At 45.3% G+C, this 12,728-nt stretch overlaps 1 protein-coding gene across 2 annotated transcripts in view; it reads left to right on the top strand.

Annotated features, from left to right (window-relative positions):
• The first annotated feature begins 8,319 nt into the window (after window positions 1–8,319).
• Cmtm7 (CKLF like MARVEL transmembrane domain containing 7) overlaps window positions 8,320–12,728 on the top strand; it is a 54,719-nt gene continuing 50,310 nt past the window's right edge. Inside the window, exon 1 of one of the 2 annotated variants that reach the window (XM_027932547.3) lies at window positions 8,320–8,554. In XM_027932547.3, the coding sequence (XP_027788348.1) occupies window positions 8,408–8,554 (147 nt within the window). In that variant the 5' untranslated portion in view covers window positions 8,320–8,407. The remainder of the gene's footprint in view (window positions 8,555–12,728) is intronic. The other variant, XM_027932546.3, reaches the window with a different exon arrangement.

Consider the following 12,728-nt stretch of genomic DNA (forward strand, 5'->3'; position numbering starts at 1 on the left):
TAAACTTGGTCTTAGTTAAAAGATTAAGTTTAGAGAGACAATATTTGCAAAGCTACACATCTAAAAATGGGTTAGTAAGCAAAATATATAAGGAATTCAACTCAATAGCACAAAAACAAATAGCCCAATTTAAAAATGGGCAAAGGAATTAAATAGACATTTCTCAAAAGAAGATACACAAATGACCAACAAGTAAATTAAAAAACTTACAACTAATTAATTCACTAATTATCAGGGAAATACAAATTAAAACCACAATAATTACACCTGTTAGAAAGACTATTATCAAAAAGATGAAAGACAACGATTAGTATGTGGTTAAAAGGGTGCACTGTTAATGGAAATGTAGATGGAAAACAGTATGGTGATTTCCTCAAAAATTAAAAATAGAGCTACCCTATAATCCAGCAATCTCACTTCTGGTTATATATCAAAAGGAAATGAAGTCAGTGTGTTAAAGAAACCTCGGTACCCCCAAGTTTATTGCTGCATTGTTCACAGTAGCTAATTAGTGGAAGCGACCGAAATGTCCATCAACTGATAAGTGGATTGAAAAAAATGTGGCTATATACAATGGAATACTGTTCAGCCTTTAAAAAGAAGGAAATCCTGTCTTTCTGCAGTATGGATGAACCTGGAGAATATTATGCTAAGTGAAGACAGACACAGACAAATTCTGCATGATTTCACTTATTTGGAGTGTGAAGTCTAACACTCACAATGGTGGCGAGTTACTGGTGGGAATGAGGGTGGCAGAGAGAAGTGTTGGTCAAAGGAGAGAAATTTCAGTTAGATGTGGGGGACTTTAGGCCTTGATTAAAAATCTTTTTTTGTTTGTTTCACTTTAAATGATTGTTTTAATGATTACATTTTATAATAAACACATATTATGTTTGTAAGGCAAGGAAATATTATTCCCAAGTTGTTTTTTTTTTTTAAAAGATAGAGTGAGAGAGGGAGAGAGAGAGAGAGAGAGAGAGAATTTTTAATATTTATTTTTTAGTTTTCGGCGGACACAACATCTTTGTATGTGGTGCTGAGGATCGAACCCGGGCCGCACGCATGGCAGGCGAGCGCGCTACCGCTTGAGCCACATCCCCAGCCCCCACAAGTTTTAAGGATTAAATAAAAACACAAGTTTTTCATTTAAAAGATTAAGTATGCTATCGATGTTTTGGGCAATGATTAAGAGATTTGTTTTTTTAAAAAAATCCCCGATACTGAATTAAAACATAAATGGCATATTAGTTGCCAAGGCTGACATAGCGGAGTGCCACAATGGGGTCACTTAAACAACCAAAATTTAGTTCCTCTTCTGGAGGCCAGAAGTTCAAGGTCAAGGTGTTGACAGGTGTGGTTTCTTAGGAGAGACTGCTCTCCTTGGCTTGTAGGTGGCTCTCTGTGTCTCCACGTGGTCTCCTCCCTGTGTGTGTTGTCTGTGTTCTAGACTCTTCTTAGAAGGACGTCAGTGATGTTGGATCGGGCCCACCTTCACAACTCCATTTTAACTTAATTACCTATTAAGACCCTGTCTCCAAATACATTCACAATGTGAATTCAGACCAAAACAAATAGCAAGAGTTTCTTGACCCTAGAATCATGTCTTGCCTTCCCCACCCCCATCCCTATACACACATCCACACTTCTTTCTCTGCTGGTAACTCTGCATAAGAACTAGCAGTCCTGGTGGAAAGTGTTGGCACACACGGCTGTGTATCCTCACATTCATGCGATGCTGCCTTGGCATTTTCACACATCTATCTGCTTCAACATTTCACAAATGGAAACTGAGGTCCAGACAGCCTCACTTGCAGGCAGACCAGCTAGCAGAGTCCCACCTGCTTTTTCCAAAGGGCCACTAAGCAGAAGCAGGCCCTGTAAGCAGACCTTTCACTGCTTAAGGAATTAGGGAGTCCTCTCCTTGACATAGCCCAAAGCATGGGCTAGAAACCCGACTTCCAAGTTACACCCACGAGCATTCATAAAGTGGATTGTCCACGGGAGCCTGCAGACTACTTGGGGAGATAGGGCAAACACAGGAAATAATTAGAAAATGAAAGAAAAGTATCAAAGGCTTCACTGTCTGAATCGAAAGTCAACTTGCCCTCACTGGCCAGGGTCAAACTTCCCTCCTGGCTAGCTATTTTGAAGCAAACAGCTGGTGCCAATCTGCCAGATAGCATTCTACCTTATGGTGGCCTTTCCAGAGACCCATGCAGGGGCGGGGGGAAGAGATGCAGGGACCTCTGGTGTGTGCAAGGCCAGAAACCTCTCACAGGCAGGAACTAGCAGAGGACAGGAGCAGGAAGCAAGTGTCAGCCATTTCCCCTGTCCCTTCAGTTGAGCAAGATCAGGCTCTTCATCTGATGCTCTTTGCATTATACTCTTCTTAAATCTCCAAATGTATTTCCCCATTTTCCAGCAAAAGATTATTCTGTGTGCATGCATACACCACGCACACGCACACACCACGAACACGCACACACAAGACATAATGCAAACTGAGCTTTCATGTTTAGAGTTAGTTTAATAAAACAGTGAAGTCAATCTTACTGTTTATTAATATGCATAATTATTCTTGGGTTCTATGGTCAGTAACCATGAATACATGGTAAACGATTTTCCCACTATCAGATTTGGACATGATAAATCTGGACTACCATGTACCAGGCACCTTGGATGGTGATAAGGATGTTGGGATGAAGGCCAAGAAGCGCCAGCACACTTGAAAGCCTGCTGGCAGGCTCTGTGTTGAGCGCTCCAGGCCTTACTGTATTGAATCCTCACACAGGTATGGCAGATTGTACTTTTAAAAATGGTCATAGGGCTGGGTTCGTGGCTCACTGGTAGAGCACTTGCCTGGCATGTGTGAGGCACTGAGTTCGATCCTCAGCACCACATAAAAAATAAGTAAGTAAATAAGGTCCATCAACAACTAAAAAAAAAATTTTTTTTAAATCAGTGAAGTTTATTTCAGCACCCCCTTGAATGTGGGCGGGGCCTTGAAGGTTCTGACTATTAGAACATAGAGGAAATAGTGATGGTCCCGTTCCAGGGATACCCCTAACTGTTTGCAGTTCCTCTTGCTGCTTCTTGGAATGGGGCCCCTGTCAATGCTCCCTCTCAGAACCCAGCTGTCAGGCTCTGAGAAATCCAAGCCCCGCGGTGAGGCCTCATGTAGACACCCCAGTCCCAGGCCTAGTTGAGCTCCAGCCAATTGCCAGCATCAACTGCCAGCAATGTGAGAAAGCCATCTTAGATGTCCACCCCAGGGGAGCTTCGGACCACTCTAGCCCTATCTGCCATCTGACTATAACAGTGTCATAGACCCCAAATAAGAACCACCCAGCTGAGCCCAGTCAAATCACAAAACCATGAGAGAGAATAATAAAGTATTTTAAGTCACTAAACTTTGTGGTGATTTGATATGCAGCAGAAGAAGTTTGTTTGTTTGTTTGTTTGTTTATTTATTTTGGATTACCAGGGAATGAACTCAGGGGCACTCGACCACTGAGCCACATCCCCAGTCCTATTTGTGTATTTTATTTAGAGACAGGGTCTCAATGAGTTGCTTAGCAGCTTGCCTTTGCTGAGTCTGGCTTTGAATTCGCCATCCTCCTGCCTCAGCTACCCAAGTCGCTGGGATTACAGGCATGCACCATCACACCCAGCTAGCAGAAGAGATTTGGATTAGGAAGTATAGGTATGCGTTTTCACATCCATTCGACAGATGGAAACTGAGTCCCAAAGGGGGTTAGAAATTTCCCACTTTCTGGGCACAGTGGTGCACACCTAGAATCCCAACAGCTCAGGAGGCTGAGGCAGGAGAATTGCAAGTTCAAAGCCAGCCTCAGCAAAAGTGAGGTGCTAAGCCACTCAGTGAGACCCTGTCTCTAAATTAAAATACAAAATAGGGCTGGAGATGTGGCTCATTGGTCGACTGCCACTGAGTTCAATCCCCAGCACTCCCAAAAAATAAAAAATAAATTTACTACCTTCGAAGAGCTGGTAGGTGACAGAATCAACACATAAACTCAAGCAAGCATGATGCTGCATGGTGATTTTTTTCCCTGTGTGAACTCCCAATCTGGGAAGAGAGATGACAGCAAGGCTAAAGTGTGAGAGGCCACATACTTCCAGCGTGGGTGCAGGGTGGGTGCACATACAAGAGTGAGGGGACCATATTTGCCATGTTGTCTTGCCACCTTTCCAGCCTCATCTAGCACTTGCCTAAAACTCTCTTTTCCACCCACCTGAGGCTGATTAATAGCTTTTTAGCCTTCCCAGACGTTCCCATTACTTCCCTTACAAGGTGAGGTACACCCCGGGGCCCCCCTAGCACTTCACTTTAACCCTACTTTTTAGTTTTCATATTGTATTAAAATTGCCATTTTTTGAGCCAGTCGTGAAGCATCACCTGTAATCCCAGAGACTGGGGCAGGAGGATCACAAGTTCAAAACCAGCCTCAACAAAAAGTGAGGCACTAAGCAACTCAGTGAGACCCTGTCTCTATAAATAAAATACAAAATAGGGCTGGGGATGTGGCTCAGTGGTTGAGTGTCCCTGATCAATCCCTGGTACCCAAAAAAATATAAAATAAAATAGTCTGGTCCCTTCATGTCAGGAAGCCCCAGGGGAAAAGAACATAGCTCTCAATCCTAACATAGAGCCTGGCACTTTCTAGATGCTCAGTAAATATTGGCTTAATATGTGGCATGGAGAATTTCGCATTGCTCAAAGAAGGCCTCACAGAGGTAGTGACATTTAAAGAGACTTAGTTAAATTGCCAGGAACTTTGCCAGGTCAGTAGTTTTCAACCAGATTCATGAAGGCATTGAAACTACTCATGAGGGCTAGAGTTGTGGCTCAGCAGTAGAGCACTTGCCTAGCACATGCATGATCCTCAGCACCACATAAAAATAAATAAATAAAATAAAGGTATTGTGTCCAACTACAACTAAAAAATAAATATTAAAAAAAAACTACTCATGAAACTTTCTTCATCATAATAAACTAATCATCATCATCTCCATCATAAGGGCCAGCAAGGGTTCTCAGTATTTGACATGTTTTAACTCATTAGATCATTCAGCTTCCACTACCTATATAAAACCCGATCCTAAAACTGGCATCCACAATCCTGCAGTATCCCCACAGGACTACCTCTTCAGTCCAGCCCCTGTCAGTTTTCCACATATCCTTACACTCTAGCCACCCCAAACCACTGGTAATTCCTGGGTTCCATGTTGCTATTTATGCCTCCTTGAGGTGGGCCATTCCCTCTTGCCTACCCAGTAAGTTTGTTTGTTTTTGTTGCTTTTGAAGTACTGAAGAGTGCATAGGTGAATTGCCTTTTCCTACCTCCCAGACACTGGAGAAGTGAAATTTCCCTCAGATGCTCCCTCAATTTCTTGTATTGCCTAAATCAAAAAAAAAAAAAAAGTCTTTTATTTCTTTATTAAGCTAGAAACAGAAGTCCTGACCAGGTCTGATTTGAGTTCCTGGATCAAACCATGCCTGATATAGGAATTCACCTCTGCATATTGCAGTTACACAAAGCCAATAAATTCTTTTTGCTCAAGTTAAGTTTCTGTTTCTGCAACAAAAATCACTATGACAAATACAGAGCCAACTCTTGTTTTTATTAATTTTTTCCTTATATCTGATCCAGATATATCATCTTAATTGTGTTGGTATAACAGTTGCAGTCACTGACATTCCACTTGAAGTCTTGGAACTGTTGATAAGCACCTGAAACCCTCAGAGTAGAGAAAAGGAGAACTTGGAAATTCCTGAATTCTCAACAGCTACTCAGGACCACCCATCTGGCTCCCTCTTATAGTGTGACATATTTAGAGGACTATGAAGTCCTTTGTCCAAGCCCTTGCTCCCTCAAGTGGCAATCATTAACACCCAGCAGGCAGGGCAGGGTGCAGACATCTCCTTGTACTTGGCAAGATCTGATCTCTGCAGCCCTTTCTTGTACATCAGGCCAGTGAAAGTCTCTTGCAGTGCAAGTATCTTAAATGATTATGATAAAATGATTAGCACAGTGGCCAGCATCGGTGATTATTTCCAATCAGGGTTGGGTTGCACAATGGTCAACACCAGGCAGAGAAACCCAGTAATGTGTCAGCAAGCTCTCCTGGGTAATAACAGCTCTCAACCTGGAGCATGCAGGGTAGGGATAAACACGGAGGACTTATTCAAACACAGACTGCCACGCCCCATACCAAGAGCTTCTGATCCAGCAGACCAGAATGGCATCCTAGAATTTGTATTTCACACAGGTGATAACGGTGCTTCTGGACTGGGAGCCATTAAACTGAAAAATCACCAGACGATACCTAGAGATTTGCACGAAGACTCTTCAAAGGAGAAATTATCCAGCGCTTGTGTTTTCTGCTTCTTTGAAGCCTTCACTTTAACAGAGATCTCCTGTCACCTCTGTTGTGGGTTTCAAAGACTTGGACAAGTGCAGGAGTGAAAACGTAAATCTACATGAGAAGTGATGAGCAATACCAACTTCATGCCATCTTCATGCTTTGGCACGTCTGCATGTCTGTCACATTGTCACAGCAGCCCCTAGTTGCAATTATACCTGTTTTACAGAGAAAGAAATAGAGGTATCAAGCAGCTGTGCATGTTATTTAAAGAGAAGACAGATGCTGAAGACAAAAAAAAAAAAGTGTATATCAAAGTAGAAAAAAAGTAATGTAATGTCTCAACTCTAGTGTATCTGATCATGACAGTGGTTCTTGAACTTGAATGTGCCTCAGAATCACCTAGGAGACCTGTCAAAACAGAGAATGAAAGAGTATTATCCACCCTCTAGAATTTTTAAGACTTTGCCACGTTGGAAAATCTTCTGATGCCAGGACAGTGCTGGTACCTAATAAGCTCATGGAAGCAAGCTTTGTTTGCTTTTTTTTTTTTTTTTTTATTGTGTTTGTGCATGCGTGCATGAACACTTGTGCGTGTGTGTTGCTGAGTATTGAACCCAGGAAGATAGATTATTTTTGCTGTTTTCTCTATATGAGTAAATATGAGCCACAGGGAACATTAATAACATAACTCTTTGGAGCTGTGTGCAGTGGTACACACCTGGAGTCTCAGCTACTTAGAAGATTAAGGGAGAAGGATTGCTTATGCCCAGAAGTTTGAGGCCAGCATGAGCAATCCAGCAAGATCCACTGGCTGAGGCAGGAGGACCCTAGACTCAGCAACATAGTGAGGCCCTAAACAACTCAGCAAGACCCTGTCTCTAAAAATCCAAACCACAGCGAGATGTTACTTCCACAAAAAAAAAAAAAAAAAAGACCCTGTCTCTAAAATAAAAGAGTTGGAGATGTGTCTCAAAACTATAACTCATTTAGAGTCCTGCCACTTGGAAAACTGTTTGATAATTTCTAATAGAAGTAAACATTTGCTCACCTTGTGGCCCAGCAAACCTCTTTGTAGATGTTTACCCCAGAGAAATGAGAATTTATAGCCACCAAAAAAGAAAAAGTTCCATCAATGCTTTATTCATAATATCCAGGAAAGGAGAGAAGGAAGGAAGAGAGGAAGAGAGGGAGGAAATAAGCAGGTGCTCATCAACAGGTAAATTAAAATTTTAAAACGTGACACAGTAGAACGTTTACTCAGCATTAAAAAGGAAGGAACTACTGATCTAAACCACTGGTATTCCCAACAGAATGAATCTCAAGTGAGTTATGTCGAGTGAAAGAAACTGGACACAAATGAGAACATTCCGCATTGTTTCAAGTGTATGAAGTCCAAGTTCAGCTAAAACTAATCTAACAGTGTCAGAAAGCAGACCACTTGGGTTGCCTGAAGTCAGAGGAGGGTGCTGAGGAGAGGCAGCAAGAGGAAAAAAAGAAGCACGGGGAAACTTTCTGAGATGATGGGCATGTTCCATTCGTCGTTGGGTGATGGTCACACAGGTGCACACATTCATAAAAATTAGTGGAGCTGCACGGTACGGCCTGGACATTCCGCCGTCTGTAAGTTAAACTTCAGTAAAGTCTCGAAGCACACATCCGCAGCCTCAACCCACACAAAAGCCCAGGAGGCTCAGTGCCAGCTGTGACCCGGGTCTTGCCCACTTGGGAGAGGCCGCGGCCCCAGGCGTCCGGTTTCCTCCTCGCTCCAGTCCAACTTCCGTGCGTCTCTGAGCTCCGGGACCGCTGCAGCCTCCCCGGAGAGCGCCGACCAGCTGATCCCGCGCTGGGTCCCGCCACAGCTGGCCGGGGTCTCGCGCGCAGGGGTGGCGGACGAGTGCGCCCCGCCTTCCCAGGGCCCCGCCCCGCCCTCCCTCCCGCTCGCCCGCCTGCCTGGCCAGCCCCTCCTTATCTGGTCCGGGGTCCCGGGCCGGGGAGGCGGCCAGCGGGCTGGGGCCACGCGATGTCGCATGGATCGGGGCTCGTCCGTACCACGTGCAGCAGCGGCGGCGCGCTGGGACCCGGGGTGGGCGCAAGCCAGCCCTCGGAGGGGCTGCTGGACTCGGTCTACCCCCGCACCCAGGGGGCCCTGCTCAAAGTGGCGCAGATGGTAAGAGAGGGCGGACGCGGGGCCGGGGTCACTCCGATCGCCCGGGGAGGACTGGGCCGGGGAGCGCACGCGCCGACCGCTGGACCTGGCCGGAGTCCCCAGCCTCGCGCGGCGGGTAGGGTGGGGGCCGCGCCGCCGAAGCCGAGTCCCCGGGAAAGTTGCCGGCGCAGCCCGCGCCCAGCCCGGCCCCCAGCGGTGCCCGCGGTGCCGCCGCCCGCCCGATCTCGATCTCCGGGCCCCGGGGCTCCCCAACCCCCTCTGCGGGCCTGACCCGCCTGCCGACAGAAACCACGGCCCGAGTTCCTCGTCGCCTTCCTTCCTCTTCTCTGGGCCGCGCCGCTTCGAACCCGCGCCAGGGAGGAAAAGTCGCCCAGCCAGCGGCGCTGAGCCGGCCAAGCCCCACCTCCCGACCCGCAGCCGGCCCTTCCCTGGCCGTCGCCGCGGGGCTTCCCCGCTCCGGGGGCAGTTTGTCCCCCACGATGAGGGCGCAGGGCTTTGCATTCCCTTAGGTGGTGAGGATGGCCAGGGAGAATGGGGACCCTGGGACCGCCTCCGGGTCCCCTGCGCTCTCCAGTTCCAAGGGAGGGCCCTGGAAGGCAGAGGATCGTTTGGGAAAGGCCGGTTCTGAGGCTTGTCCTGTTTGGGGAAGTCAGTCTCCTGGATGGAGTCATCTGGAGCCAGGCGGGACGAGGTTGCGGGCTCTCTGAGTGACCACCGCAGCACAGGAAGTTGCCCTATCTGTTCTCTAGTTCCCTGATCTTTTCTCCCTCCCATGTTTTTCTTTGAAAATATTTGATCTTAAACACCTTTCCGTTTGTATGATGCGTTTTGAAACTGGGTTGGGCTGTTCACGACTCGTCCCTCACTGTAAGGAGCTCAGCAAGAACTGTAAAGAGGGGAGTGGTAGTTTTTGAGATGTGGGAAAAGAAGTGTGGGGAGAGGTATAGGCTCCTGGAACCAGAAGCTGGGGCCTGCGAAAGTGGAGCGGTCTCTCCGGAGCTGGGCACAGGGTGGGAATCCTCTATGTTTCCGTAGCTCTTATTGCAAATGCTGAATGTTTAAAAAAAAAAAAATAGTGGCTCCCTGTCTGGGGAGACTAGAGGGACCTGGACTGGGTTCCTTCCTCTCTAAGATAGTGCCTAGCTAAACCCAAAATTAGGAAGTAGAGGCGTTTTAGCAACTACCAAAAAAGGCCTGGTGCTGAGCAGTGTTGAGCATTTTTATTTTTCCTTCCTTCTTTTTATTATGGAGGGGGGGAGCTGATAAGAGATTTGATCAGCTAAATGGAGCAGGCAGCCCACCTCCTCCATCCTTAAAAGAGGCTGGGGTGAGACAGACCCTGTCTGAGCTTTGGAAGTGATGCACACGGATGGGGAGCAGAAACTTCTGCTTTGGCCCATATGTTTGGTGGACAAAGATGTTGGGGTGTGAAAAAAAACTCCTTGTTGGTCTGGACTTTGGTTACAAAGGTAGTGGAGGTGAGAAGCTGTCATGCTGGCCCATGAGTTTGAGGAACAATGGTATTGGGGCATGAGAGACCTCCATCTCTATTACAAGTGCCTCTTGCCTGTGGCCCTTGTGCTAGGTTGCAGGTGACAATCGATGATGGAGCCTGTTGTTCAAAGAAGAGAACAAAGACTTTAACAATAATTTTATCTGGCTGCTGCTTTTCTGTGTGCTCTCCTTAAAACCATGCCACCCTTGCAGGATTGCCAGGTAGCTACAGGCTAGTTTGATCAAACCCTGTGGGGGTGAAGTTGCCCTTCCAGGGTGGTCATACTATATTATAGACAACTTAGGACTGTCTGCTGGGGCCTCCTATCGAACTCCTCCCTGTTCTTCTCTTTTCTGGGATTCCTACTTGGGCATTTGACATTCATTTGTCTTCATTTCTGGACAGCACTCAATTAGCCAAGTTTTAACTTTGAGGAAAGACAGAAGCAGCTAAAATAGTGCCACCCTTTGGGCACTCTATCCATGGATCTCTCTCTCTCTCTCTCTCTCTCTCTCTCTCTCTCTCTGTACTAGGGCTTGAACCCAGGGACCTTACCATTGAGCCACATCCCCAGCCCTTTTATAAAATATTTATGTATTTAATTTAGAGATAGGGTCTCCCTGAGTTGCTTAGAGCCTCCCTAAGTTGCCGAGGCTGGCTTTGAACTCACAATCTTCCTGCCTCAATCTCCAGAGCTGCTGGGATTACAGGCATGCACCACTACTCCCAGTGGTTATCTCATTTTGACTGCAGATGTCTCAATTGTATGCAGGCCCTTTTGTCCTTGGCTTCCCTAGAAGTAGTTTCATCGTGGGCTGATCAACAGCCTTTCCATGTGTTCCCTTAAGAAGGAATTGCAGAGGCTGGGTCTTTAGAGAACAGCTTCCTCTACCTTGGGTGGGCCTCTTCTGAATTCTCCACTACCAGAAAGTGAAAAGGGAAGAAAATAGGGAGAAAGCAGTTCTCTAAGTGACTGCTGGTACTTGTCATGTCCTTTGTCCATGTATAATTCTTACAATTCTGTGGCCATGAGGGCTTCATTTCTTTCATCTTCCTTATTAGATCAGAGACATAGTCACAGTTCTTGACTTAAAGGAACCTTAAAAAAAATATAGCTGTTTTTTGAGCCCTACTATTGTTCTTGATAAAGCCCAAGGAATTGTGTACTATATACCACATATATATCTTCTCATTAAATGTTTTTAAGAAACCTGTGGAGTTGCCTCTTTGACAGATGAGGAAACGGAGGCTAAGACTTACTAAAGCCACACAGCAGTCAGCAACAGCAGTAGAGCCTACCCAGGCCTCGTTGCTTGTTAGGGATACAGCGAAATCAAAACCACAGTGAGATAACTTTACACTCAGAAAAATGACATTAACTGAGAAAGACAGATAATAACAAAAAGTAAGAATGGGGAGGATGTGAAGAAATTGGAACTCTGGAATATTGTTGATGGGAAGGTAAAGTGAGCTACATCCAGGAGATATGAACACATGCCCAAAGACATATGTTCATATATGTTTGCGGTAGTATTATTCATTATAGTCAGAAAGTGGAAACAACACCAATGTCCATCAAATGATGAATGTATAACACCAACAATAAGGCAAGTGATACATTCATACAGTGGAAAATTATAGAGCCCCCAGTAGTGGAGACTGAAGTACCAACATATGCAACTGAATGGATGACCTTTGACAACATTGTGCAGGTAAAAAAAGTCAGTCACAAAAACCCACATATTATATGGTTCTACTTGTATAAACGATTGAGAATAGGCAAATTTATAGATACAAAAAAATGAATTAGTGGTTGCTTAGGGTTGGACATGGTTGGAGATAGGAAAGCAGAAGTGATTGCTAATAGGTAGGGTTTTGCGGGGGCAAAATGAAAAATTTTCAAAGATTGATTGTAGTGATGGTTGTATAATCATTGAACTTTATACTTTAAACGGGTGAATTGTATAGTAATTGAATTATGTCCTACTTAGCCACTAAAAAGAGAGATCTAGAGAGGAGATTGAGGGGGCATAGTGCTCTACATGCAGCCACAAGATGTGGGGAGCACAACTATATTAGAGGAAACCCCCTTTGAATCCCCACTACACCTACCACTAGAGGAAGGAGTGTTCACTGCAGGCCTCACAGAGTCTGGGCTGAAGGACCAGGTCTCCTATCATCACCAAGAGGCCTGGGCTGGAAGAGACCCTGGCCAGGAAGATAAAATTTAATAGTTGGTCACCTAAGGGAAGAGGGTCAGAGGTGAATCTTGACAGATGATCATGTTGGGAGTCCCCATTCACTTCTTTATACAGTATGTTTGATTTGGAGATTTCTGATATGTTGGAGGTGGTGAGAAGGAAAAAGATGTAGGAAGAAACAAGCCAGTATTGGGTCAATTATTTTTTTTATTAATTGATGCATGATAATTGTACCTATTTGTGGGGCATAGAGTGATATTTTAATACACACATATGTGTATTGATCAAATCAGCATATCCATCACCTCAAACATTTATCTTTTTTTTTTTTTTTTTTGTACCAAGGCTAGAACCCAGGGTGCTTAACCACTGAGCAACATCCTCAGCTTTTATTTTATTTATTGATTGATTTATTGAAACAGGGTCTTGCTAAGTTGTTTAGGGCCTCCCTAAGTTGCTGAGGCTGGCTTTGAACTTG

Source organism: Marmota flaviventris, chromosome 1 (genome assembly GCF_047511675.1).
Source record: "Marmota flaviventris isolate mMarFla1 chromosome 1, mMarFla1.hap1, whole genome shotgun sequence".
In the NCBI taxonomy this organism is placed as follows: Eukaryota; Metazoa; Chordata; class Mammalia; order Rodentia; family Sciuridae; genus Marmota; species Marmota flaviventris.